The sequence below is a fragment of the Ictalurus punctatus genome, chromosome 16 (assembly GCF_001660625.3).
Source record: "Ictalurus punctatus breed USDA103 chromosome 16, Coco_2.0, whole genome shotgun sequence".
Classification (NCBI taxonomy): domain Eukaryota; kingdom Metazoa; phylum Chordata; class Actinopteri; order Siluriformes; family Ictaluridae; genus Ictalurus; species Ictalurus punctatus.
The window spans coordinates 14,963,959-14,989,136 of record NC_030431.2 but is presented as its reverse complement, the minus strand read 5'-3'; the positions used below and the strand labels follow the sequence as shown (position 1 = coordinate 14,989,136).

At 39.4% G+C, this 25,178-nt stretch overlaps 2 protein-coding genes across 5 annotated transcripts; one reads left to right on the top strand and one right to left on the bottom strand.

Annotated features, from left to right (window-relative positions):
• Nucleotides 1–772: 772 nt before the first annotated feature.
• Nucleotides 773–19,999, top strand: jhy (junctional cadherin complex regulator). Of its 4 annotated transcripts, none has more exons than XM_017488397.3 (10): nucleotides 773–853; nucleotides 999–1,604; nucleotides 1,977–2,300; nucleotides 4,775–5,387; nucleotides 10,594–10,698; nucleotides 11,573–11,988; nucleotides 12,163–12,433; nucleotides 16,760–16,846; nucleotides 17,434–17,568; nucleotides 19,299–19,999. In XM_017488397.3, the coding sequence occupies exons 2-10, from the start codon at nucleotides 1,369–1,371 to the stop codon at nucleotides 19,542–19,544; spliced, it is 2,433 nt and encodes an 810-aa protein (XP_017343886.3). In that variant the 5' UTR covers nucleotides 773–853; nucleotides 999–1,368; the 3' UTR covers nucleotides 19,545–19,999. The 4 variants fall into 4 exon arrangements, with proteins under 4 accessions (XP_017343886.3, XP_053543090.1, XP_017343885.3 ...); XM_053687115.1 differs by having other exon boundaries at nucleotides 10,567–10,698; XM_017488396.3 differs by having other exon boundaries at nucleotides 834–1,604; nucleotides 10,567–10,698.
• Nucleotides 20,000–22,601: 2,602 nt separating this feature from the next.
• bsx (brain-specific homeobox) lies at nucleotides 22,602–24,696 on the bottom strand. Its single transcript, XM_017488531.3, has 3 exons — nucleotides 23,903–24,696; nucleotides 23,075–23,265; nucleotides 22,602–22,925 (listed from the first exon to the last, which is right to left on the bottom strand). Exons 1-3 carry the CDS (start codon nucleotides 24,153–24,155, stop codon nucleotides 22,683–22,685), a joined length of 687 nt encoding a protein of 228 aa, XP_017344020.1. The 5' UTR covers nucleotides 24,156–24,696; the 3' UTR covers nucleotides 22,602–22,682.
• Nucleotides 24,697–25,178: the final 482 nt, after the last annotated feature.

Below are 25,178 nucleotides of genomic sequence, written 5' to 3'. Positions count from 1 at the left end.
TCCTGTGGATGAAAATCATACCCACAATAGGATGCTATCACCAAGGCTGTGGAGTTGGAGGTTCAGGGTGATGAGCAGTGTTGTATTTCTGCCAAAATGCCATTTGGCAAATTCCAAATGGTATTTGATAGAACTTGCCACGCTACTTCTATTTGATAGAAGTAGCCTACCTACTTTTTTTTAAAGGTCCTGGCTGTGGTTGTCATGTGAACAGCTTCTCCCGTGTGAGCTGTGGATTTATCCAGCTCCTTCAGAGTTACCAAAGGGATTTCCTATTGGTTGCTTGTCTGACTATTGCCTCCTTACCCAGGCGCTAACGTTTGATGGGAGACCTCCTAGATAAGGCAAAGTTGTGGTTGTGTCATATTCAATATTAGTTTTGGATATTATTTTTTATAACCAAACGCAAATTGATACTTTTCAAGAACTTTGTCCTGGGGATAGCTCGTTGGTCTTCGCGATGCTGTTTGTTTGGGTATGTTCTATAACAAATTCTGGTGACTTTTGGAAACAGGTGTATTAAGGGCCGGAGTGGGACCCATTTTCAGCCCGGGAGTCTAATGCCCAAGACCAGAACTTTGTTTAGAAGTGCCGCATTGTCTAAAGACATGAGGATTTATTTTTCAGCTCTTGCTGGCATCTTTTTACCAACCATTTTATCCTTCCTGTGATTAGCTCACTCTCGCTAACTCACGCCACAGCATTAAATTATGTTTTCGGTTTGTTTATATCTCCATGGCAACGACATAGGTACACGCGCTTGTGTTTGAGTGAGAGAGAGAGAGAGAGAGAGAGAGAGAGAGAGAGAGAGAGAGAGAGAGACGGAACAGAAAACGGCACTTTTTAATGCACGGTCTGATCATGCGCTGATTTAAATTCAAATCTAGTGGGTAATTAGCTTAGTTATCAGTCACACAGTAACTTAACAAATATACGTTTTTCTGTGTGTGTGTGTGTGTGTGTGTGTGTGTGTGTGTGTGTGTATGAAAAAAGCGAAGATAAAGCAGGCGAGACTGCCGGTCCAATTTATGAGCGGACAGAGCGGATCACCGGAAATTCTCCCGATTCTCCCGATGGTGTATTTATATTGTGATCACGTGACACATTATTTGCAAACTAACGATGTGACATTTGAACTAATTTAGAACTAACCAAAACTAATATAGTACTAACCAAAACTAATGTAAAACTAATCACAACTAACGTAGAACTAACCACAATTAACGTAGGCCTAGAACTAATCACAAGTAAAGTAAAACTAACCAAAACTAATTTAGAACTAGCCAAAACTAACGTACAACTAACTACAATTAATTTAAGGTGTTCACAGCAATAGAGGTGAATACAACTGTTAGTTTTTATTTGTAAATGTATCGATTAGTGAATATCAATCTATATATTGATTTCACTTTAATATTATGGGCTATTTTGTTTAGGTTCATGACAGAAAATCCCAGTTGTGTGTGTAAGATAAAAAATAAGTCAACCTACACACTATCAATACTGGAAATTCAGTATCAAGCCACCGATTCCTATTGCGCATGTGCAAGATTTGTTCGCGGCTGTGTCACCATGGCAACGTTGACACGCACCGTCAAACGTAGGTGAGAATTTCTTGGAAGGCTCACTGTATTTACGTTAGTAACTAGCTATTAGGTATTGACGATAATGTTTTAATATATTTAATACTTTGTATCTAAAATGGTTTTGTATATTATGACAAAGAAAACAAAAAACAAAAAAACGATTAGCTGGGTAATGGTAGATATGGCACAGTTCAGTCTAGCCTCGGTAGGTAGCTAACTAGGCTATTTAGCTGGCGTTAACTTGGCTAAATAATTTGCTAGCTCGTTTGTAAGCATCTCTGCCTAACGCCATTTTTGTCAGAAGTCATTAATGTAGTTTGGTGATAGGGGATAAATGGAACACAAGATTTGTCAATGCTGACTCAATACATCTTCCGCAATGGACAATAGCAACACAGACCTTGGAGATTTCTACAGATCTAATGATGATAAGAAGAGAAACATGAAATCTGATCAGACACGTGATGTTAGACCAGGCGATGAAGATACACCCCATAATGTTTGGGACTCCTTAGAATCAGACACTGAGAGCTTGGTGCAGGAAAAAGCTTACCAGAGAAAGTTTCAGAAGCGGATATTGAACAGTGTTGTTGACAACAGTTCCTCTTATAATGACAAGTCTCATAACTTCGAGAGATCAGCGCATGAAGAGGGCTGTGATCCACAACCTGACATCACTGAAACACATGGAGGCCAAAACACTTACTCATCAAGGTAGCCTAACTAATCTAAAGTGTACTGTCATTTATTTTAGCCATATGTGTGCACATCTGGGGTTGGGGGTTTGAATCCTGTCCCGCCCTGTGTGCATGGAGTTTACATGTTCACCCCGGGTTTCCTCCCTCAGTCCAAAGACATGCATTGTGGGCTGATTGGCATTTCCAAATTGTTTGTAGTGTGTGATTGTGTCCCCTGTGATGGGCTGTCCCCTGCCTTGTGCCTTGAGTTTCCTGCGATAGTCTCCAGGCGACCCTGTGTAGGATAAGCGGTATAGAAAATGGATGGATTATATCTAACACATTACGATTTGTATCTTGTATTTTAAACTGTCACCCTATTTTGTGCCCTAGATGTCTATCAGGAAGCTTAATCAGATTCAGTCTTAGCTCACTGCTATAAGAAAGCCTCGCTGGCTTAAATTCCTAAAGCCCTTGCATGGACTTTGTTAGCGTCTGCTTTTTGGTCCTTTTGTTTTACATTATGAAAAGATGCAAAAGGGTTAATGACAATAGTGGACAGCCTAAATCCTAAATATTCATGTCATTATCTGAGATTCTACATCAACATGAATGCCCTGTTGAGTAGAATACACTTTATTGTACCATCATTAATGGATGTGAGTAATTAGTCTCTCTGAAACAGACTGAGTAAACAATGACAATATACCTGACACAGCCTAGATCATTCCCGAAATGATGAGACCTTTTTTTTTATTGAAGAGCAGCCTGGGAAACATAATGGAAATGATTAACAGCTTGTATTCACTTGCCTAATAGGTAATGGCAGTCTTTGAAAATGATGTTAGAGTACATGCATTCTAATTCATTTGTCAGACCTCTAATGTTGGCGCTTTCCATATAACTACCTCATTTAAAGGAAATTAGATTTTTATTCTGCAGAAGGTTATCACAATAAGGCCTCATTCTGAAGTCCATTAAAAAAAAGCAGATGCTTTGTTGTGCTTTAAATAGGAGGTCTTTGTGTGCAGCAGAAGCACAGATGCTGGAATCTGAAGTGTTCATCGCAGCATCTGTCTCAACTCCTCCACCTTCAGCTTACACAGAATGAGATTATTATTTTTTTTCATTTATTCATTCATCTTCAGTAACCATTTTATCCTAGTCAGCGTTGCGGTGGATCTGCAGAACACTGGACACAAGAGGAAATACACCTTGCATGGGATGCCAGTCCATTGCAGTGCACCATGCACCTTTCTGCACTTGGTCTCTGAAAAGGCAATGCACACTTGCATAGTCTGAATTTGATAGTCATATGTTATTCAACTCATTCAGTCCTTTATATACAAAATATAGTATTTTTTTATTCTCAAATGTCATAATCAACATAATCCTGACAAGATGGTCGAAAAATGGTTGAAAATTCCACTTCGAGTCCTCTACCAAGAACATTGTTTTTATTTCATTATGGATCAAAAGTGAATACAAAATATTACTTAGACAATCATTCCTGACCAACCATTAAACAATAATGTATTGTTAAAAAAAAAAGAGAAAAATAACTACACTTTAGCTGTTCTTGATGAAAAATATATTCTGGTTGAACTCCATTTACTTTATTTGTTTTATGTGTTAATTTTTGTATCTTACGATAATGACTGTTAGTGTATCCTCTATACCAAATCATTGCTAATCTTTGGTGAGTTTTTAAAAATGTGTCATTTTTTCCATTTGTAACTGATCTTGGTAGTGGCCTTATATTTGAAACCTTACTTTGTAGCCACATCCTCATTCAAATAAAAGATCACATTGTCAGTGTGTTGCACTGTATTTGCTGTGATCTGAGATTCCTGTGTTTGAGAAGTAAAAACCTGTATCGCTGTTTTAAAGAAGCAAAGAAAAGTGTTTCAGCTACGGCTAGATTTATTTATTTATTTTTTTGTAACTCGAAAAGCTTTGAGTGGGTTTTCGTATGTTAAGGAGCCTCCACAGCTGTGAGCCCACACTGCATTCTCAAGCTCATTTCATTGAGTCATTACTGAGTCATTTGCTGCCCCCTTGCCCTCGTTGGCTGAAGAGCCGTACGCCTCGCCAGCGCTGTATTTGGCATCATGAGACGTGAAGAGCATCTTGTAGCATTCAGAGCTGTGCAACAAAGAGGCACTCTTCTAATTATTTTAATGAGATCTTTTCATCCGGTGATGCAAGGAGCACATTAGGTAGCAATTTCAACCTATTTTATACCCTTGAATCTGCCATTTCCGAAACTATGGTGCAATTGTAGACTCTAGACCCTTAGTGATTAGGGGCTAAACTGGGGGGGAAACACAAGTATGAGGCAAAAGAAATGAGAAGCATATCTTGTGGGATGTGCCAGACCTTTTCACTCATATTTGCATATTTATTTCAGCCTGCTTTAATGGTTCTTGGGTTACTAATATCTCACTCATGTTTTAAGTTGCATATGATGTCTCTTTAATGATTATAAACAGTATTTCTCCAATATTCCAGACGGATGCCCCCTGGGGATGAATATGCTGACTTGCGCTATGATCCAGACTGGAGAAAGAAGCTGGCAAGGTCTGAGTTTCTCCAAACGAACTTCTCCTTTGACTCCAACAGGGATCCTGGAGTCACTCCGAGACACGCAGGGCATGTGTCCCCAAGGGAAAGACCTGAATATTTAATAGTCCATAGTCCTGTTTCATCTGAGATGAACACTGTTCACCCCAAACCACTGCAGTCCTCCTTTCACCTCCATCCACCAGAAGACCAAGACACAGTGCTGTCAGTACTGCACAGCTCATCTGCGTCCTTAGAGAGCATGCCACATTCAAAGTCAGATAAAACCATAATGCCTAAGCACAGAATTAACCACCAGCAAAGTGCTGCTAGAATCTTTCCCTTTTCTTCTCCACGGCAGAATCAAACCATTGCTCAGGAACAAAATATTGACAAGCTTAACATTGTAGCCATGCAGAGGAGACACTCGGAAAACGTCAGACCAACCAAGCTGAGAGAGGACGTAGTGGAGCGCAATATAGCCACTCTGGGTATGAACAGTCATAAACAAGGGTCATATCTGAAAGCATATGAGCAAAGAGGAGGAAAACAAGAAAATCAGGTAAGTGTTTATTGGTAATGTATCAATGTTATTATATTTATTATTGACGTTTAATAGTTATGACTGGTCACTTGAATTGAATGGGTTTAATCCAAACCTCCATGAGTCTATAAATAATGGACCTAATGCGTTCTGTGATTGGAAAGTCAAGAATACAAAAAAAAAAAAAACTCCTGGGCTCCAATAAATATTTTACTATTACTGTACACATTTGAATAATGTGCTTATTATTTAATGCGATGGGTTATGTTCATAAAATTGATCTGCGCTGAAGGGGTCTGTGAAATTTATTTTACAGTTACATGTTACAGTTATCCCTGTCTTATACCTCTGACATATAGACCTATTTCTGTTCAGTTTCAGTTATGTTTAAGAGGAAACAGACTTTGTGTGTATTTAACTTAACATGTTTGTAATGAAACTGAAATGGGTGATGAAACAAGTCGATCGCTGGCCAAGTCATAATCTCCAGTGTTTTTGTGTTGTGTGTATTCTTTCAGTGAACCACTAGGTGATGCAATAACACAGCACTTCTCATTCTCCTCAGCCAACCTCCAATTGCTGTGTTCTTGTTGTGTTTTCTTTCTCCATGTTTTCATTCCAGCCTGAAAAGACTGTGAAAGACCACAAACAGGATTACTTAAATCTCATTTTAATGCTTTCTTTTATTATTTGGCTATGCATATTGCAATACATATAACAGGGTTGTCATGGGTTGGGTTTCCTCCCACTGTCCAAAAACATGCCAGTAGGTGGATTGGTGACTTTAAATTTCCCCTACATGTGAATGAGTGCGTCACTGTCTTTGTGCTTGGCGCCCTGAGCTGGACGGCGTCCTGTCTGCGGTGAATTCTTCCACCTTGCAGCCAGTGTTTCACGGAAATGCTTCGAATTCACCATGACCCTAACCAGGACAAAGCAGTTACTGAATATGAATGAAGGAAAAATAGGTTTCTAGAGCCTGTACTAGGAGAAACCCATTCTGTGTTACTACAAAAATGTCACACGTTTGCAAAAGAACTTGTATGATTGTATATGGTGTATATACAGTATATCCTTTCAAATAATTCATTGTTCTCATGGTAGTTGAGTCTATATTTCTACTCTAGTTTCTGACACTTTGCGTATACAACCCTAATTTCAAAAAAGTTCCAAAAAGGGACGCTGTGTAAAATGTAAATAAAAACAGAATGCAAAGATTTGCAAATCTCATAAACCCATATTTTATTCGCAATAGAACATAGAAAACATATCAAATGCTTAAACTGAGTAAATGTACCATTTTCAGTAAAAATAAGGTAATTTTGAATTTGATGGCCGCAACATGTCTCAAAAAAGTTAGGACAGAGGCAACAAATGGTTGGAAAAGTAAGTGTTACTAAAAAGAAACAACTGGAAGTTAATTGGCAACAGGTCAGTAACATGAATGGGTGTAAAAAGAGAATCTTAGAGAGGCAGAGTCTCTCAGACTCTCAGTCTACAATTTATGGAACAATTTGCGAATAATGTTCCTCAATGTAAGATTGTGAAGACTATGAATATCGCATCATCTATAGTACCTAATATCATCAAAAGATTCTGAGAATCTGGAGAAATCTATGTACACAAGGGACAAGGGTGAAAATCAATATTGTTGCCCGTGATCTTCAGGCCCTCAGGCAGCACTGCATTAAGAACAGGCTGATTTTGTAATGGAAATCACTGCATGGGCTCAGAAACACCTCCAGAACTCATTGTATGTGAACACAGTTCACCATGCTATCCACAAATGCTAGTTAAAGCTCTATCATGCAAAGAAGAAGCCATATGTGAACATTATCCAGAAACGCCACCATCTTCTCTGGGCCAAAGCTCATTTAAAATGGACCAAGGCAAAGTGGAAAACTGTTCTGTGGTCAGACGAACTGAAATTTTAAATTCTTTTTGGAAACCATGGACGCCGCATCCTCTAAACTAAAGAGGTCTAAAGAGGAGCGAGACTATCCAGCACTCAGTTCAAAATCCTGCATCTCTGATGGTATGGGGGTATATTAGTGCCTATGGAATGGGCAGCTTGCACATCTGGAAAGGCACCATTAATGCTGAAAGGTATATACAGGTTTTAGAGCAACATATGCTTCCATCCAGATTTTATCCCATCTTTACTTCTGAGAGACTCTGCCACTCTAAGATACTCTTTTTATACCCAATCATGTTACTGACCTGTTTCCAATTAACCTAATTAGTAAAAAAAATGTTCCTCCAGCTGTTTCTTGTTAGTAGCACTAACTTTTCCAGCCTTTTGTTGCCCCATCCCAACTTTTTTGAGATATGTTGTGGCCATCAAATACAAAATTACCTTATTATCCCTTAAAACTGTACATTTCCTCAGTTTAAACATTTGTTTTCTATGTTCTATTGTGAATAACATATGGGTTTATGAGATTTGCAAATCATTGCATTTTTTTAAATTTACATTTTACACAGCGTCCCAACTTTTTTGGAAATGAGGTTGTACATGAAAGGCATAAAACAGTTGACCTTAATGCTTAATCATTAATAGCATTGCAAATGTTTTTATACTTTTTTTTAGACATTTTGATTCACAACCAATCGTTCTTTAAATCCATTGTAAACAGATGTCTACATTGTTTCCGCTCAACAAGTGTCCCATATTTGATAAGACCTGACCTGTACCATTGTTGTTGTTTTTTTTAAAAATCTGAATGTACAAATGACCTCGCTATTGTCGTGGTCCTGCTGTGAAAGGGAATAAGCAGCCTAATCTAGCTGTAGCTCAGAAATTAATTTGGCAGACACTGGGAGCAGAAAAGGGAATAGGAAGCATGTCTGGCTATGTAGTGCCTATTATGAGTTGATCTGCACAACAGTAGCTATTAAGAACATCAGAGAGGCATGGTTACCAATAGGCTCTTAGCTATCAGTGCACCTGGCCCTGCCGTGTAATTGGCAGCCTCGGCCTGTCTGTGGGATGCACTACATGAGGATTTGCAACATTTCAGGCCTTTCCTGGCCCATCTGAGCCCATACCCACCTTAATCTCTCATATCAGCTGCATTAGCATAGTGAAGAGCTGTTAGCATTGTGACACGATAAACAGAGCGAAGGTTTTCCTCTCTAAATTCTGCGCTAATTGTACTTCCACAGTCCCAAATCTTTCAGGAAAGATCTGTTCTATGGAAAAGATTGACCTGCACAATATAAAATTACTCTAGATCTTCCTTTTCTTTCCAAAAGCAAGGCCGGGATTTTGTTTGTTTATTTTCATTTGTATTTTTATGATCACAAGACCCTACCCTGCAGATTTATCATGCGCCCATCTATCCTATCGTATATTCTGATATTTGCCCTTGACTGTGCTTTTTATTTATTTTTTATTTTTTTCTTCAAAGGAAGATAAAGGCTCCTATTAAATCACATCAGTTTCCGCTTCGTTATCTGGCCTCAGATGCATATGTTTTTGGTCCATTTTTAAAAGCCAGAATTTTCTCTTTAATGGGCTCCTTACTACTGACAATTAGCCATGTTATTAAACGTACACAATCTCATAATGTGCCAACTTTGTGTTGGCGAGTGGCAGAGCAAAGCCCGAGGCTGCTCAGAGGCTCCTTTGATAAAGACAGAAGTAGCAGAGCAATCTTCTGCCATTGCACTCAGCCAGAGTCCCTCGTCATCTCCCAGACCCTCACTTCAAAGCCAGGAACATAATGTACAATCTCTTAATAGCTCTAGACTGTGGCTCCACGGCTCTCTGCCACTGTACACCCTGCCTCAGTGTAAACACCTAATCAAGATTGCCTGGGCGGCCACAATAGCAACCAAATGCAATTCAAGAACTGCAAGGCTTTGAAGTCCTCATTGCAAAAGCTGTGTTTCTCAGTCTTGAGGAAAATGGCAAGCTCAGATCGCCTGACTTTGTTGTTGCCTCATCTCTCGCCAAGAGGCAATTATGGACCCCCAATTTAACAGAATAGATATTACACAGCTTATGAAGCTCAAAATGCAATTTTGTTTGATCATTTTCTCAATTTGATTGAGATTATTAAAATGGTGGACAAAAGGCAGTGGCAGTAGCTTGGGCAGAGGCTGTGGCCTGCAGCCTCGGAGAGGCCATGAAGTGCAGGTCTGTGATGTCTGCAACTCACTCGTACACACATGCACCTGTTACTGCACAGTGGCAGTAGTCCACAATATATAGTATATACAGTACACTATATGCAGAGAATCAAATGGAAAAAACTGCTGGCTCTGTGACTGGTGTAATGTTATCGTTAACACCTTCTGTTTAGACCACTCCATTATAAAGATCGTCATATTAAAAGAAACTGACTGATATTTAAGGATTTTGGATATTTCAGAGCTGGCAGTACCCATTTTGCAAAAGCTTCTGAATTGTCTGCACAAACGCTGCTCTTGTAAATGGTGGCTCTTATGTGCAGTGTTGAGATTCAGCTCTTTGCATTCCTGGCCTTTCAGTGAACAGATAAGCCAGCATGGCTGCCTGTTTATTGATGGATATGTTACAACTCAATCCACTCACTGCAGCATGCTTCTTTTCGACCTTCCTCTATTTGCGCTTTCAGAATTAGCCACATTCATTCGGGGACTCTTCAAGCCGTCAATAGCATCGATCAAGCCAGATTGTCCTCAGAAACCAAAGTGACTCCAAGTTTACTAAATGATTTTCATTACAGTATTAGCGGCAAATATGCTGTCGCTGAATGGGTGCATAAAAAAATGAAGAGAGGGAATTGATGTAATTATCCTCAAACTGCTCTGAAAAGACTGGGGTAAAAGGGATCAATAGGCTTCCAATACGTGCCAGAGACACATATGAGAGAATTGTGCTTAAGTAGTTCAAACAGTTTAATAGCCTAGAGAGTTTAGAGTAAAATACAGCTTATGATTTTATTTGAGAATGTCGAATACAATTTTGTTTACATGTAAATAGACCTTCTAGAGAAGCACTTTGTTTTGATGGATGTGTGTTTAATTTAGAATTAATATTAATTGGAAGAAAACCAAAAATGTTGTTTAATGGGCTTCACAATCTGTAATGTGTGTACTCCAGGCATCTCCAGCATGTATCATTCTGCATAGATTTACCATTTATATCTTTACCACTTTTCTCCTTTGCTCTCCTTCCCCTCTGTTTCCATTCTCTCTCTGTCTCATACAGTACTCCCTCTCTTTTTCTTCTTTCCAGCCCCTACAGTCGGCTGAGAACACTGCGAGCACTGACAGCCCAGGAAGCCCAGACAGTGCCCTCAACCCGGAGCTGATGTGGATACAAAAAACTCAAAAACTGAAGGTAGGACCCTTCATTCCTGTTTACTTTATTGATTTCATCCGTCTCTCTTTCTCTCTCTCATTCCGTCCGTCTCGCCTCTGTGGATGTAGGTAGGGCTGCTTGGCACAATCCATTGCCCTAATGCATAACTGTCAGCAAGGGCTTCCTCTCAAGATGAAAATGTCTGCACAGTGGGCGCACTGTCACCCGGGATTTCATTTTCCCTGTGATGGACGCAATTTCTGATAGAGTTGTTCAGGCACAATGGAGCCTCTGAAACGTCTTGAAAAGGAGCCCGTGCTGCAGAGAGAGGGGGAATGGAGAAGCATCATTATTTTGAGCACTTGAGCGGTCCCCCTAATGCTGGCAGGCAGAGGAGAGTAAATATTTTCCCATTAGAATGGTGAAAGCTGGTGTTGGCTAAATCAGAGGCATTACATGCTGCGACACAGCCCCAGACCTCACCGAATAATGTGTGGCAGAGCACTGTGCATTGCCAGGCCTACAGCCAAGAATTGTCATCTGTATGCCCTGCTCCTCCTCAGGCTATGACAATAGCCACAAAGCTGCTGTTTTTATAAGGAATTGTTTCCATACAATAGGTTGGAATGTTTCAGCTCCTGTCCTCAAAACATTTTTAATTAGCTTCCATGTCATGTGGACTCTTATTCTTTATCTTCTGTTTGAAATAAATATGCTCAGCATCCTGATCATATTTGTTGTAATGATTTTATTCATGTTAACATTGAGTCCTTTAGGGAAAGCAAGTTAATAATCCCTTCAAGTGCACCGTATCAAGCCTGGCGTATCATAACACAAGCAAACTAATAACCGGTGTACACTTCAGTTTGAGTTTGAATGTAAAATTGCATTTTCTTAATCTGTACCCAATTAGACCCACAACCAGAGTAAGCACTTGGACAGAGCCAGGCCTCACAAACCCAGAACCAAACCCAGAGGTCACCTGAATCAGCTAGTGGAGAAAAAGCACTCGCAGACTCCCTCTGAAAAACAGACTCTCAGCTCACCTGACTCTGGCAGTGTCTCAGATGGTTCTTTCTCATCAGCTTCATTAGTCAACCTTAACATCAACCTCAACACCCCAGCCAAACTTGCTGAACCTTTTATCCATTCTGAGTCACAGAAGCAGCTCTACACACTTGCACTTCCTCCTTCACCACAGTGGAAGATCAAGAATGATGAGTATAACTCACGCTTCAAAGGGCCCAGTTATACTTTATATCTTCCTCTCCCTCCTGCTGGTACTGTGGACCAAGAGAGCATACAAGTGACGAATAAGAACAGCATCAGGTCAGTTTTCAGTCCTATTTTTTAATTCCCATATAGCTATATAGGATCAAAATGGCAGCCAATTTCTGTTAGCTGCCTTATATATATGTAGTATAACCAAATCAGGTTATACTACATTGCCTTAGTCTTGGGACAACAATATTTATCTCTCTTTTTTTTCCTTTTTCTTTTTAGAATTTCTCCAACACCATATCAAGAAAGTTTTACCTCGAATGCGCCTCAGCTAGTGGTGCATCATGGGGAGGAAAGTAGGGATTCTGCTTATACACGCCAAGCTTACAGTGGAGCCTATCCAGTGCTTCCTCCAATAGGCGGGTCTAACAACAGTGACACTGAGCTATCCAGTGGCAGACCAGAGGAAGCTACAAATACTATGCACAGGAGCAGCTCAGAAGGGTACCTGGCACAGTTAGAGAAACAAATACAGGCCAAAACAACTTATAAGGTGTGTGAGTGAACTGGCACAGGACATGGATTTAGCTCTTGATAGGAATGTATGACCATTTCAACATTGTGCGGGTGTTTGTCTGGTTAAAAAATTAAGACTTTTAAATAAACAAACAAACAAAAAAACAAAAAAACTAAACAAGTCAAGATTTTAATTTGGTTATCATTTTCAATTTGGTTAAGGTTCAGGGTACCGTTGTGCACACCATTAATAAACTACAGTAATACACAAATCTACTGAAATATCCCACAAATATGGTAATGCAAGTTTGTGTGTGTGTGTGTGTGTGTGTGTGTGTGTGTGTGTGTGTTTTAGTATTTTTTGAAGAATAAATGTCCCAATAATTGTATAAATACCTTTCAGAAGATTAGCAATTTCCTGGGTGGAGTCCAGAAAAGCAAAATTGTGCAAATATGCCTTGCTGCAGCACTGGAAGTCCAGTGGGTGGAGTCAGACCCGATTCAACCCATCCTACCTGGGTGGAGTCAAACCTAAAGTCCAGGGAGTGGTGGCAACTCAGTATGTTCAAGGCTGGATAAGTGTGTTTGTTGTTCTGTGTTGTAGACCGTCTTGTGGCTAATGGTTAGTTAGGGGTTAAGGGTTAAGGTTAAACTTAGAAGAGGAATTGGATCAGGACCAGTTCCACCACTTGGACTTTTGGTTCTGCAGCATGGACTCTCCAAATTGGCCATGCACACTGGGTGGGAAGAATGACATTACTCTCTCCCTTATTAATCAGTATTGATTTTTTTTGCTGACTTCACGTGTGTCATCGGAATGGCCAGAGACATAACTCCCTGCAGTTCTTGCCTGGTTTCCCACTGACGCTAAGCAGGGTTGAACCTGGCCAGTACTTCGATGGGAGACCTCCTGGGGAAAGCTCAGGTTGCTGCTGGAAATGGTATTAGTGAGGCCAGCAGGGGGTGCTCACCCTGTGGTCTGTGTGTGGTCTGTCACTATACTGGGGCACTATACTGTAAAAACAGCACTGTGTTTCGGATGAGACGTTAAACCGTAGTCCTGACTCTCTGTGGTCATTAAAAATCCCAGGACACTTACCGTAAAAGAGTAGGGACGTAACCCTGGTGTCCTGGCGAAATTCTTCTCTATCATGGCCCAGTAATTATTTCCATCCATGAATTGGCTACATCTACACCAATAGCTGGTGTGTGGTGGGCGTTCTGGAGCACTATGGCTGCTATCGCATCATCCAGGTGGATGCTACACACTAGTGATGGTTGAGGAGATCCCCCCATACTATGTAAAGTGCTTTGAGTGTCTAGAAAAGTGCTATATACAGTTTCTCACAAAGGTGAGTACACCCCTCACATTTTTGTAAATATTTGATCTTTTCATGTGACAACACTGAAGAAATGACACTTTGCTACAATGTAAACTAGTGAGGGTACAGCTTGTGTAACACTGTAAATTTGCTGTCCCCTCAAAATAACTCAACATAAAGCCATTAATGTCTAAACCACTGGCAACAAAAGTGAGTACACCCCTAAGTAAAAATGTCCAAATTGGGCCCAATTAGCCATTTTCCCACCCCGGTGTTATGTGACTTGTTAGTGTTACAAGGTCTCAAGTGTGAATGGGGAGCAGGTGTGTTAAATTTGGTGTCATCGCTCTCACACTCCCTCATACTGGTCACTGGAAGTTCAACATGGCACCTCATGGCAAAGAACTCTCTGAGGATCTGAAAAAAGAATTGTTGCTCTACATAAAGATGGCCTAGGCTATAAGAAGATTGCCAAGACCCTGACACTGAGCTGCAGCATGGTGGCCAAGACCATACAGCGGTTTAACAGGACAGGTTCCACTCAGAACAGGCCTCGCCATGGTCGACCGAAGAAGATGAGTGCACATGCTCAGCGTCATATCCAGAGGTTGTCTTTGGTAAATAGACGTATGGGTGCTGCCAGCGTTGCTGCAGAGGATGAAGGGGTGGTGGTCTCAGCCTGTCAGTGCTCAGACCATACGCCACACACTGCATCAAATTGGTCTGCATGGCTGTCGTCCCAGAAGGAAGCCTCTTCTAAAGATGATGCACAAGAAAGCCCGCAAACAGTTTGCTGTAGACAAGCAGACTAAGGACATGGATTACTGGAACCATGTCCTGTGGTCTGATGAGACCAAGATAAACTTATCTGGTTCAGATGGTGTCAAGTGTGTGTGGTGGCAACCAGGTGAGGAGTACAAAGACAAGTGTGTCTTCCCTACAGTCAATCATGGTGGTGGGAGTGTCATGGTCTGGGGCTGCATGAGTGCTGCCAGCACTGGGGAGCTACAGTTCATTGAGGGAACCATGAATGCCAACATGTACTGTGACATCCTGAAGCAGAGCATGATCGGTATGCAGCATTCCAGCATGATAACGACTCCCAAATACACCTCCAAGACGACCACTGCCTTGCTAAAGAAGCTGAGGGTGAAGGTGATGGACTGGCCAAGCATGTTTCCAGACCTAAACCCTATTGAGCATCAGTGGGGCATCCTCAAACGGGAGGTGGAGGAGCACAAGGTCTCTAACATCCACCAGCAACGTGATGTCGTGATGGAGGAGTGGAAGATGACTCCAGTGGCAACCTGTGAAGCTTTGGTGAACTCCATGCCCAAGAGGGTTAAGGCAGTGCTGGAAAATAATGGTAGTTACACAAAATATTGACACTTTGGGCCCAATTTGGACATTTTCACTTAGGGGTGTACTCACTTTTTTTGCCAGCAGTTTAGATATTAATGGCTGTGTGTTGAGTTATTTTGAGGGGACAGCAAATTTACACTGTTATACAAGCTGTACACTCACTACTTTACATTGTAGCAAAGTGTCATTTCTTCAGTGTTGTCACATGAAAAGACAATCAAATATTTACAAAAATGTGAGGGGTGTACTCACTTTTGTGAGATACTGTAAATGTAACTGTAACTAACTAACTAATTAACTAACTAAGAAGCACGTGCTAGCCTTTGCAAATACAATGCATGGCTATGCAAACATTTGGCTCTTCTCCAGACAAACCGTGTAAATGTGTGCAACTGTGAATGTGTTTGTGGGAGTGTGTCTAATGGAGTCTCTTTTGTTTCATATACTTTGTTTTTATGGTCTCCCAGTTCTGTTCTACATATAGGTTACTACCTTTTTAATTAAAGAATCAAGAAGGAATAACATACTGTATATGTTACAAGGGGTTTTTTTTTTCTGATTATTAGGCCAAATAGACCAGATCTGTCCTAATTGCTTAATACATTAAATTGGAAATGGTGTCAAAGTCAGCATAGCAGCTGTAGCATGTTGTAAAATCTAACTCCTCCCCCTTGATGGAGGTAATGATTATTATGGCTATGTGTAGATCTGTAGGTTAATTGTACAAGTAATTGGCAATGCTGTTAATTGCTTTGACATGATGATATGAGGCGGTAACCATAATGACACTAAACTGAATTCAAGGATGAGGTGATTAAGTGCCATGTGTCAGGCTGGGCTGCTGGGATGCTCATTTGCATTTAACCACAGTCTCTTTGTCCCGTGTCAGCGTGAGGTCTGCAGGTGTGGCATGCTAACGATAAGATCTGATCTGTCCTTCAAAAAAGGTAGCTGAAGCAGTTTTCACAAGCATAGAAGCATGAAGGATTTATATATATATATATATATATATATATATATATATATATATATATATATATATATAAAACTGTATATTGGAAGTAGCTATTTTCACCAGGCAGGCTTCAACAGCCAAGCAAACAGCTCAGTGGTAGACACACATAGCACCAGCGAGGGGTCATTATGTCATGCAACACATCCACTTGATGCCGTCTCAGGATTAAGTCGTCTTTACGCCATAAAACAGATTGCCTCTTATCTTCACCGCACCATGGCTGCAATCATGTCTCATAGGATTATGAGATAAATTTGTAAAACAGGGGGAACAGATCAGTGGAGAAAGTAAGCATCCTGCAGTGTCCATGACCAATGGCTGATCCGAGTCAGGCCCTAGAGCCTGAAGGAGCCGGCTTGATCTGGCCTGATTAGCCTCTTTTTCTTTGGAAGAGCTTGTGTATTGCCCCTCGAGTGCATCTTAGACATCCATAACGGATTAACTGCTTACTCTTTTAATATGTTCTATCTTCACATTCTTCTTCTATTCTTCTGGGAATGGTTACAAATTTTTTTCTGAGTATCAATTAATGAGTATATCACTATAAAGATTATCATTGTATTAATGCAACATATTGCTCAAGGCTGTGTTAGCTTTTAAGTGTTTCTGGCTTCTTAGAATACTTTATGTATGTTGACACTTCTCATCTGTTCTCTCCATTCAGGTATACACTCTGAAGGAATATAAGAGCTTGAATCGGAATGTAAAGCTGGGAGGTCTTGGTCCATCCAACACTGTTGCTGAGGATATGGTAAAAGCCGTAATAACATAATATCTGGGAATGACCCCAGCAAGAAGATCTGCAATTACATGGGTCTAATTGAACCAAGCATTCCCTAATTCTTCTTGTTGGTTTAGCTAATCCTGAACTGCTATTTCAGCTATGAAATGGTTTTGAGGTCTGTGCCCTTCTACTCATGAATGTGACAGACTTTAATCACTGCAAACAGAACAGAAAGGAATTTACAAACCTAATGAGTGTAGGCCTTGGAGTGGGGCATGTTCCTGTTTTTCTTTTGTCACCAATAGTAAAACCTTCAATGAATCTGATTTTCCGATGGGTTTTCGATGAGGCGCACACTGGTTTGTGTTTGAGACAGGTTCCAGGGAGTTGATGAGATTTATTTAGTTTTGTTTGCTGCTGTGAAGTGGCCACAGAGAGAGACATACAATGGGGCAGAGGAGCCTTAAGGGAGAAAACGGCTTAGGTAATTAAACCTCCCTTTTGTAATCTGCTGCTCTGTCTCTCTCTCTCTCTCTCTCTCTCTCTCTCTCTCTCTCTCTCTCTCTCGCTCTCTCTCTCTCGCTCTCTCTCTCTCGCTCTCTCTCTGCTGTCAGGCTGAGAAAATTAGACAACAGAAGCTGTATTCAAATGTGATCCGTGAGCAGAACAAGAAGATAAGTAGGATTCCCTCTTTGCCGACCAAGAACCCAGTGGGCAGAGACAACAAGAACAACATTCCCAGGAACAAGGTGAAGGAGGCCTGAAAACACTGTATTTATCATGTAGCGATTAGTGTAGACCAGTCTGTGCCTCACGAGTTTGGTCGGTTATTTCACAATTATCGCTCGTAGTTTTATTTATACTGTAAATAAATACATTTGAAGACTTTTTTTTAATTATTCTTATGCCTAGTTTCAAGTTCCATGTCCTTGTCAAGTTTGATGGTAGTACATAGTAGTATGCCTACTACTATGCTATTGAATTCTCGATTCTGATTGTTTAGAAAGTGTTGATTTATTCTCTTTATACCACAGCATTTTGATCTGATTGGTCAGGCACACCTGCATTATGTTCGTATAACAGCTTGGAAAGTAGTTCCGGATGTAACTTAAGCCATAGTTTAATATTAATGCACTTGTTTTAATTTGATTCTATAGTAACAACTCATACACAGGGACAAAGAGAGAGAGTGCTACTAGTGAGGCAATGACTGTTTATCACAGCTACAATGTAGGTGAGAACAGGAACTTGTCTTTCAGACATTCCACAACATTAAATCTAACTAAAAACCATTAAAATGTGCGATGTATCGTTCATTAATAGATATACATTGTAATCATAACCAAATCACTGTGGTATAAACAGAATAACACACTCCAGATGGTGGAGTTATACGAAAATAATGTACTTTGGGGATATACATTATTTTCATATAACAGCACAGTCTGTTGTGTATTATTCTTTACATGACAATAGTGCCAGATGCAATTCAGATCACAGGTTTATATTAATGCACTCATTCTAATACATTATCGGTTCTGTAATAACAACTTGCAAATTGACAGGGACTTGTATGGCAAACTCTCCACATAATCAAACCTAATAAGCAGATTAAAAAACATACTTTGTATAAGAATGAAAAACATACACATGTTGATGTGGTGAAGCAAGGAGACATTCTTTAACATTTATGAAATGAGTCTCAGGCTTTGTAACAGCTAGTATATTTTCTGTCATGGGAGAGTCTTTCTAGGTTTCTAACCCTAACTTTAACCCTAGGTGCTTTCTAGGTTTCATGAAACATGATAAGTTGAGTTTTTTTTTTTCTTATTAATTTAAGAGATTAAAAAAATAAGGCTGGAGAGGGAACACCTGTTTATAGCTGCTATAGCGTACAAGTGATTGCAGGAAGTAACTTGTTTCATGACGTTCCAGAACATTACACGGAACTATAATTGGTTGAAAGTATGACCAGTCAATTATTGATACATTTACAATTGGAATCATTGATAAATTGCTGTGGTACAAGAAGAATAAAACACTTCTGTATGTGCTGTTATTGGAAAAAGAATGAACTTCCACTTCTTACCAAATGAGTGGTAACAGTAACTCCGCTTCACATCAGGGCATAGCATACCATCCTGTAGTTCCTATAATTCTGTAATTATATAATAATATAATTTTATTTTCCTATAATAGAGTCCTGTTTTATTCCTTTACAAACTTGATTCAAACTATTTGAAATCTTAACATAGGAACACACGTAGTGCTGACAGAGCACCTACAGTGTACAAAATCTGAACACAAATAAAGCGGTAAGAGTTGTTACAAGTGTTCATTTAGCCCACACTGTAAGAGTTCATTCAACAGGTATTATCTGTAGGAGTTTATTTAACACAATATCAGCTGGCTTTTCATTGAAATCCCTACCTATAACAATGTATTACATTCTAACTGTTGAATCGTGGTCCCTTACCAGGCCCTGGAGTATGCCAAAAACATCGCAAAACCGAAAGCACCTCAGCAGCTAAAGGAGAGACCCAAAGACAAGATTGAGCGTGAGAGAGTGTTTGAGCACTCTGCTTATCTCCAGTCAGGAGTCGATCTCACCCACATGTCTACTTTAGAGATGCTGAGGAAACGGCATGAGCAGGAGAAACAGGTTGTGGCAGGCTTTACAAGCATCCAAGGCAAGTCATCTGCACCCTCTGTCAGCAGCCTTTAAAAAGGAAGCCCCTTGCACTAAACTGTAGAACTCATAAGCATATAAGCAGTTTCTTCAAATAAGTATATTTTAGTAAAATGCATGTTATGTTGTCTGTTATATATATTTGTTATATATATTTGTTTATAATATCAATAGATTGTTAATGTATTGCAGTATATATTGCCTAATGTATTGCATTTTATTTTTCTTACTTATTTTCATCTGTCACAAAATATATCGTGTACATTTGTGTGATTTGATTAAATTAGATTTTTACATCCTTGGATTTTTAAAAAAAATATATCTTCTTTTATCAGCATAATTGTGGATTGGCAATAATAATGAAAGACATGTATTGAGTCTGTGTGGCTAAATATTTGCATGGTGTGAAACATTTACATTTATTCATTTAGCAGACACTTTTGAGAACATCTGCCATAATTCCTAAGAATATTTAGTTATTTAGTTAGTAAAATATTTAATACGTGTATTTATTATATATATATAATATATATATACATATATATATATATATATATATATATATATATATATATATATATATATATATATATATAATAAAAAGGTGTAACAGGACATACGCCATACTTTTTTTTTGTTTTGTTTTGTTATTCGTTTTTTTTATGAACACACCTGGCTGCACCACTGATCACACCACTTTGCTGATTTTTTCAGTCACTTCCTGCCCATTAGTCTGATTATTCCCACTTTACCCATTCCCTTTTCTCTAAATGAGAAAAAAGAGGGTCAAACAAAGATGGCACTTTGAAGCCTCCTCTGATTAGAGCCTGTAAACTTGTTTTCTATATTTTTAAAGTGATAATTCCCTCCCCCTTAAAACAATCTCGAGCACCTACCCCTTTAATGGAAGCCTTAGATCGTTATCAAAGAGCTATTTGCTCGCATGTAATATTTTAATTAGATTATAGCCTCTATTTAACCCATCATGTCCGCTTTGATGCTCCGTTGTTTTCGGCGTCAAGCCTCCTCGCGCGAGCCTCATAAACGCACAGCCTTTTGAATTAATGAGACTTTCCTGACCGACTCGCTTTACGTTGCGCTCTCTCTCTCTCTCTCTCTCTCTCTCTCTCTCACACACACACACACACACACACACACACACACGCACTCTCTTTCGTGCCTTAGAAATCGGTTAATTGAAGGAGTCTCTCTCACTCTCTCTCACTCTCTCTCTATCAAGAAAGAGGTTGCATTAGCATCCCGTTCTTTTTTTTGGGCCCAGGCTTTGATGTGCGCGCGGCGCCACGGCCTTTGCAAATGAGCTGATGAGGCCGCCATTAGAGAGAGCGGCGCTCTAATCGAACGCTTAATCTTTTAATTGATCACCTTCCGCACGGCCTGCTCGCTCAGCCAGCTTTTACAAATTTATTTATTTATTTATTTATTTATTTACTCATTCCTAGAATCCAAACGGCATTACGAGTTGTTTTTCGAAGGCTAAAAGTCTGCACATATCCCGAGGAAGAAGGAAAACAAAAAATAAACACGTCCCCTATTAAAGCCTTGAAATGAGCGAGAGCTTTCATCCTGTTGCACACGTTGTTATCTGATACTAATGGCGACAAAAAACAAAGATTTTATTTTATTTTTAATTTTATTTAGTTTTAAATTTAAGCTTTGGATACGATCAAATGTATTTTATGGAAGATTTTTTTGGAGACTTGTGTTATGTATAGCTCTCTCATGTTTCATAATTAATAAATGCACTCATTACATTTACCTGTTGTACGCAGTGTAGAGTAGTGTACACTTATTTATAACGGGGATTATACGGGATGACTAATTATTGGCCTACTTAAAAATGCCATATGTCTGAGACCTGAGAAACAAACAAACAAACAAACAAACAAGCAAAAAAAGATACGCAACTATGCATTTATATACGCATTTATAGTGGCATGTGCTGGGATGGGCAGACACAAATAAGTGTTTCATGGTAATAAATTGGTCATGGTTTAGTGATAGCAAAATGCAAAATATAAAATAATTTTTTTTTTAAAAAACTTATGAAAGAAGAAAGTGACTGTTCAAATTCTCCTTATGTTGCGTCCTGTGTTCAGTAATGAAAACGTTATTTCGTTAAAAACTGCTTTAGCCTTTTTTTCTTTTTGCACAAACACTGATTTTTTATGTTTGGAAATATTTTTAGAAACTTTGAAATAATTCATGGTCGTAATAAATGCTGTAATAACGCGTTAATAATGAGCAATTGTGTTAGTTAGATTTTTGAAATTTGTTAAATATTTTCAACACAAAAACGTATCATTAATAACTTAGTCGATAATAATAATAATAGTAGTAGTAGTAGTAGTAGTAGTAGTAGTAGTAATAATAATAATAATAATAATAATAATAATAATAATAATTGCCTATTGTTGTGCTGTTTTTCCCTCTTGTGGATTCTTGAAACATTCCTCCAATCCCGTTCAAGTGTTTCATCTGTTACCGTCAAATAATAAAAAATAAAGGATGTCAAAATAGTATTGAAAATGATCATAGTTTCTTTTGAACAAATCATAATTTCTTCGATAATTAATTTACTGTACATTGTTTTTTAAACATTTTTTTGCATTAACAAAAGACACATCACAGTAGAGCTGATGAACATGATGCGTCAACAACATCCGAAATCACTGCTCAATTATCCAGTGTAAATTGAACAAGTGCTATATACCATGATTATATTTACAGATTGTCAAATACAACATTTACTACCCCTCCCATATTTACAAAAAAAAAGTCACTGTGGGCTTGTGATATTTCAAACCCGATCATTTCATTATAGTCCTCAGCATGGGCGAAACGGTTGGTGGTAATAATAATAATAATAATAATAATAATAATAATAATAATAATAGAATCGGAATTCCTCCTGGACGGAGCTACCTGGAGTCAGGAGTCTCTCTGTTGATAACGCATATAATAAACGCTTGAATAGTATAGATTTAGATGGTTATTAATATATATATATATATATATATATATATATATATATATATATATATATATATATATATATATATATATCCTATATATAAAAAAGCTAAATAGAATTTCCTATCTAAAATTCAGAAATCGGTATGTACATGGATGGTTTAGTTCATGTTCTTCGGTCTATAGTAAATGTTCAGGGGAGCAGATGTCGTCCTCAATATCGACCTCGTCTTCGTTTTCGTCCACTGTGTATCTGTCCGGACTCATTCCGTCTTTTGCGTCTCCTGCGCTTTTGTCGTGCAGCTCGCCGGCGCTCGAGTTCTCCATAGATCTGTCCGAGTCCCCGGGTGTCTTCTGCTCCTCCTGCGTTTTCCTTAATTGCTTTTTATGCTTCATCCTCCGGTTCTGAAACCAAGTTTTCACCTGCGCAAAAGGATTCAAAAAGGGGGGTGGGGGACAAACAAAAACAAACAAACAAAAAGAAAGCCGTTATGACCTTTTCTATCTGCATCCTATTGTTCAGTCTGCAGGACATTTTAAAGTCGAGGTGATTTTGAGTTATTGTGCTTTACCTGTGTTTCTGAGAGGCTGAGTGCTGTGGCCAGCTCCACGCGCTCTGGTGTGGAGAGGTACCGCTGCATTTCAAAGCGCTTTTCCAGTCCGGAGAGCTGCGAGTCCGAGAACACGGTGCGCGCTTTCCGGCGCCTGCAGTGTTTCCCGGGTAGTTCCGGGTGATGCTGGAACAACGATGGCATCTGCACTCCTTTACGAAGGAGAAACATTTCATATAAGAAAAAAATAAATAAATAAAAATAAACAAGTTTCCTAAATGTAAGTATTCGTGCAATATTTTATAACTACATTTGACGGGTTAGTCATTTCAATATAAACGATTCAATGTCAAATAAATCAAATGGAGGGCGAGGATTTTTTTCCGTTGTATTTCATGTATTCATAATTGCTAAGAAATCTATTTGGATTTGAATATATAGTCTATTTAAATACTATTTCATGTTTTAATAGGTTAATAATATAAGCTTCCGCTCTTTGTACAAGGCCTCGTGTTCCAGCGCATACTATTTCTCAAAATTGGGGAAAAAATATGAAATTTGCTTAAAGTGCTATAAATTTCTGCATCTTCTGTCTTCATTTAGAAATTATGTATTGCATCGACCTCGTGCCATATACCCGGGTTTTTAATTCGACCTCGTTGCACAGCAGCAAACAAATAAATTCACTAACCACAGGAAGAACAAAACTTTTTTTGTAAAAAAACAAACAAACAAACAAAAAAAAAAACAAACAAACAAAAAACTCTTCAGCATGAATTTAACACCGTAAATGTGGTGCTCATTGCATCAGCTGTATTGTGTTCTTGTGCAGAAAGAGAGTGTTCTTACCAGAGGTGAAGAAGTAGGGGTGATGCTCTGGTTTGTGCAGCGGATGGTGCGGATGAGATGCGAGGATCGGGGTGGGCATGAGAGGGTATCCGTATTCGAGCAGAGGCATCCGAGATGCGAGCGAGTTGGAGAAAGGCGACGGGAAAACATCCCGCAAAGGTTTAGGTTTATGGAGCAGAATATCTTCAATGAAGAAGGATGTTGACCTCTGGGTGGGCATCTGCGCGCCCGGAGACGTGTAGTTCAGGTTCATCTTGAAAGAGCTCGGCCGGAACGCAGTTCTCGCCGCTTGTTTGCGTAAAATAAAAACCTCCAGGCCTCTTACCTTCTTCTGCAAACCTTATGGAGTGGGGGGGGGGGAAGACGCAGAAACGTAAATCTCTCCGTCTATCCACCGCCAGGTACATTACTATTTATTGGGATTTGAGTGACAGCCCGTAAATTGCGTTGTAGAATCTGCGCTCGGCCAATCACGCGCCTGCGGGGCGGGGAATTGAATTAGTCCTCTACGGATTAATTAGAGGGGCGGCGGCGCAGAGGGAGGCTGAAAAACCCTCCTGCACTACAGCTCGACTCCTGGCGTTTTAGCCAGGCCGTGCTTATTTAAACACACAGCTGCTTCTGTATTCTATGTGGACTCTAGAGAGAGGATATGCCCGATTATGTTCCGCAGCGTGTTCAGAATGACTGGTATAAAACAATTATACTATAGCTCCAAATATGTTATTTATGTCGATTCGCCATATTTATCGATTACAAGAAGAAATGCGGCACCATTGATGCAACCTGTTGCTTTCATGCAAGAATTCTATTCTCAATTTCAGACTAGGCCTATATTCCCTTTTGATTTAAAAAAAAAAAAAAACAGCAACAACAAACCGTTCCTGGAAAACGGTCCTGTTTCTACAAAGCGCACGGTTGAGATAGTCTAAACCGTGGTTTGTCACCGTGAGCTTGTGTTTAATTGTAGATATTGAAACCCGCGCAGAGACAAGTGTGCTTGAGCTGCGTCTCAGCTGAGGGGGCGTAATTTGCTGCTATCGTGTTGTCATCACATCTCCAATCACTGCGGTTAACGCTCAAAAGTGTTTCATTATTGGCAGGAGTCTTGCAGCAATGCTATTAGGTAATTAGGGAGGATGTTACAGCGGAAGTTGTAATCCTCAGGCGCGGGCTAAAGGATTTTCATCTGATCAGGTGGGCAGAGCAAATACAAAAAAAAATTATTACGGTGTTCAATTACGCATTACAGTCTCTAGCTTTTGTTTGAGAAACA

What these genes read in the sequence shown, in the direction of transcription:
- bsx (XM_017488531.3), bottom strand. Translation starts at nt 24,155, where the DNA reads ATGAACCTGAACTACACGTCTCCGGGCGCGCAGATGCCCACCCAGAGG. An exon ending in CCCCTACTTCTTCACCTCTG is followed by an intron (nt 23,266 to 23,902) that starts GTAAGAACACTC and finishes TCCTTCGTAAAG; the next exon opens with GAGTGCAGATGCCATCGTTG. An exon ending in TCAGCCTCTCAGAAACACAG is followed by an intron (nt 22,926 to 23,074) that starts GTAAAGCACAAT and finishes CCTTTTGCGCAG; the next exon opens with GTGAAAACTTGGTTTCAGAA.
- jhy (XM_053687115.1), top strand. Translation starts at nt 1,369, where the DNA reads ATGTATCGATTAGTGAATATCAATCTATATATTGATTTCACTTTAATA. An exon ending in AGGCCAAAACAACTTATAAG is followed by an intron (nt 12,434 to 16,759) that starts GTGTGTGAGTGA and finishes CTCTCCATTCAG; the next exon opens with GTATACACTCTGAAGGAATA. An exon ending in ACAACATTCCCAGGAACAAG is followed by an intron (nt 17,569 to 19,298) that starts GTGAAGGAGGCC and finishes GTCCCTTACCAG; the next exon opens with GCCCTGGAGTATGCCAAAAA.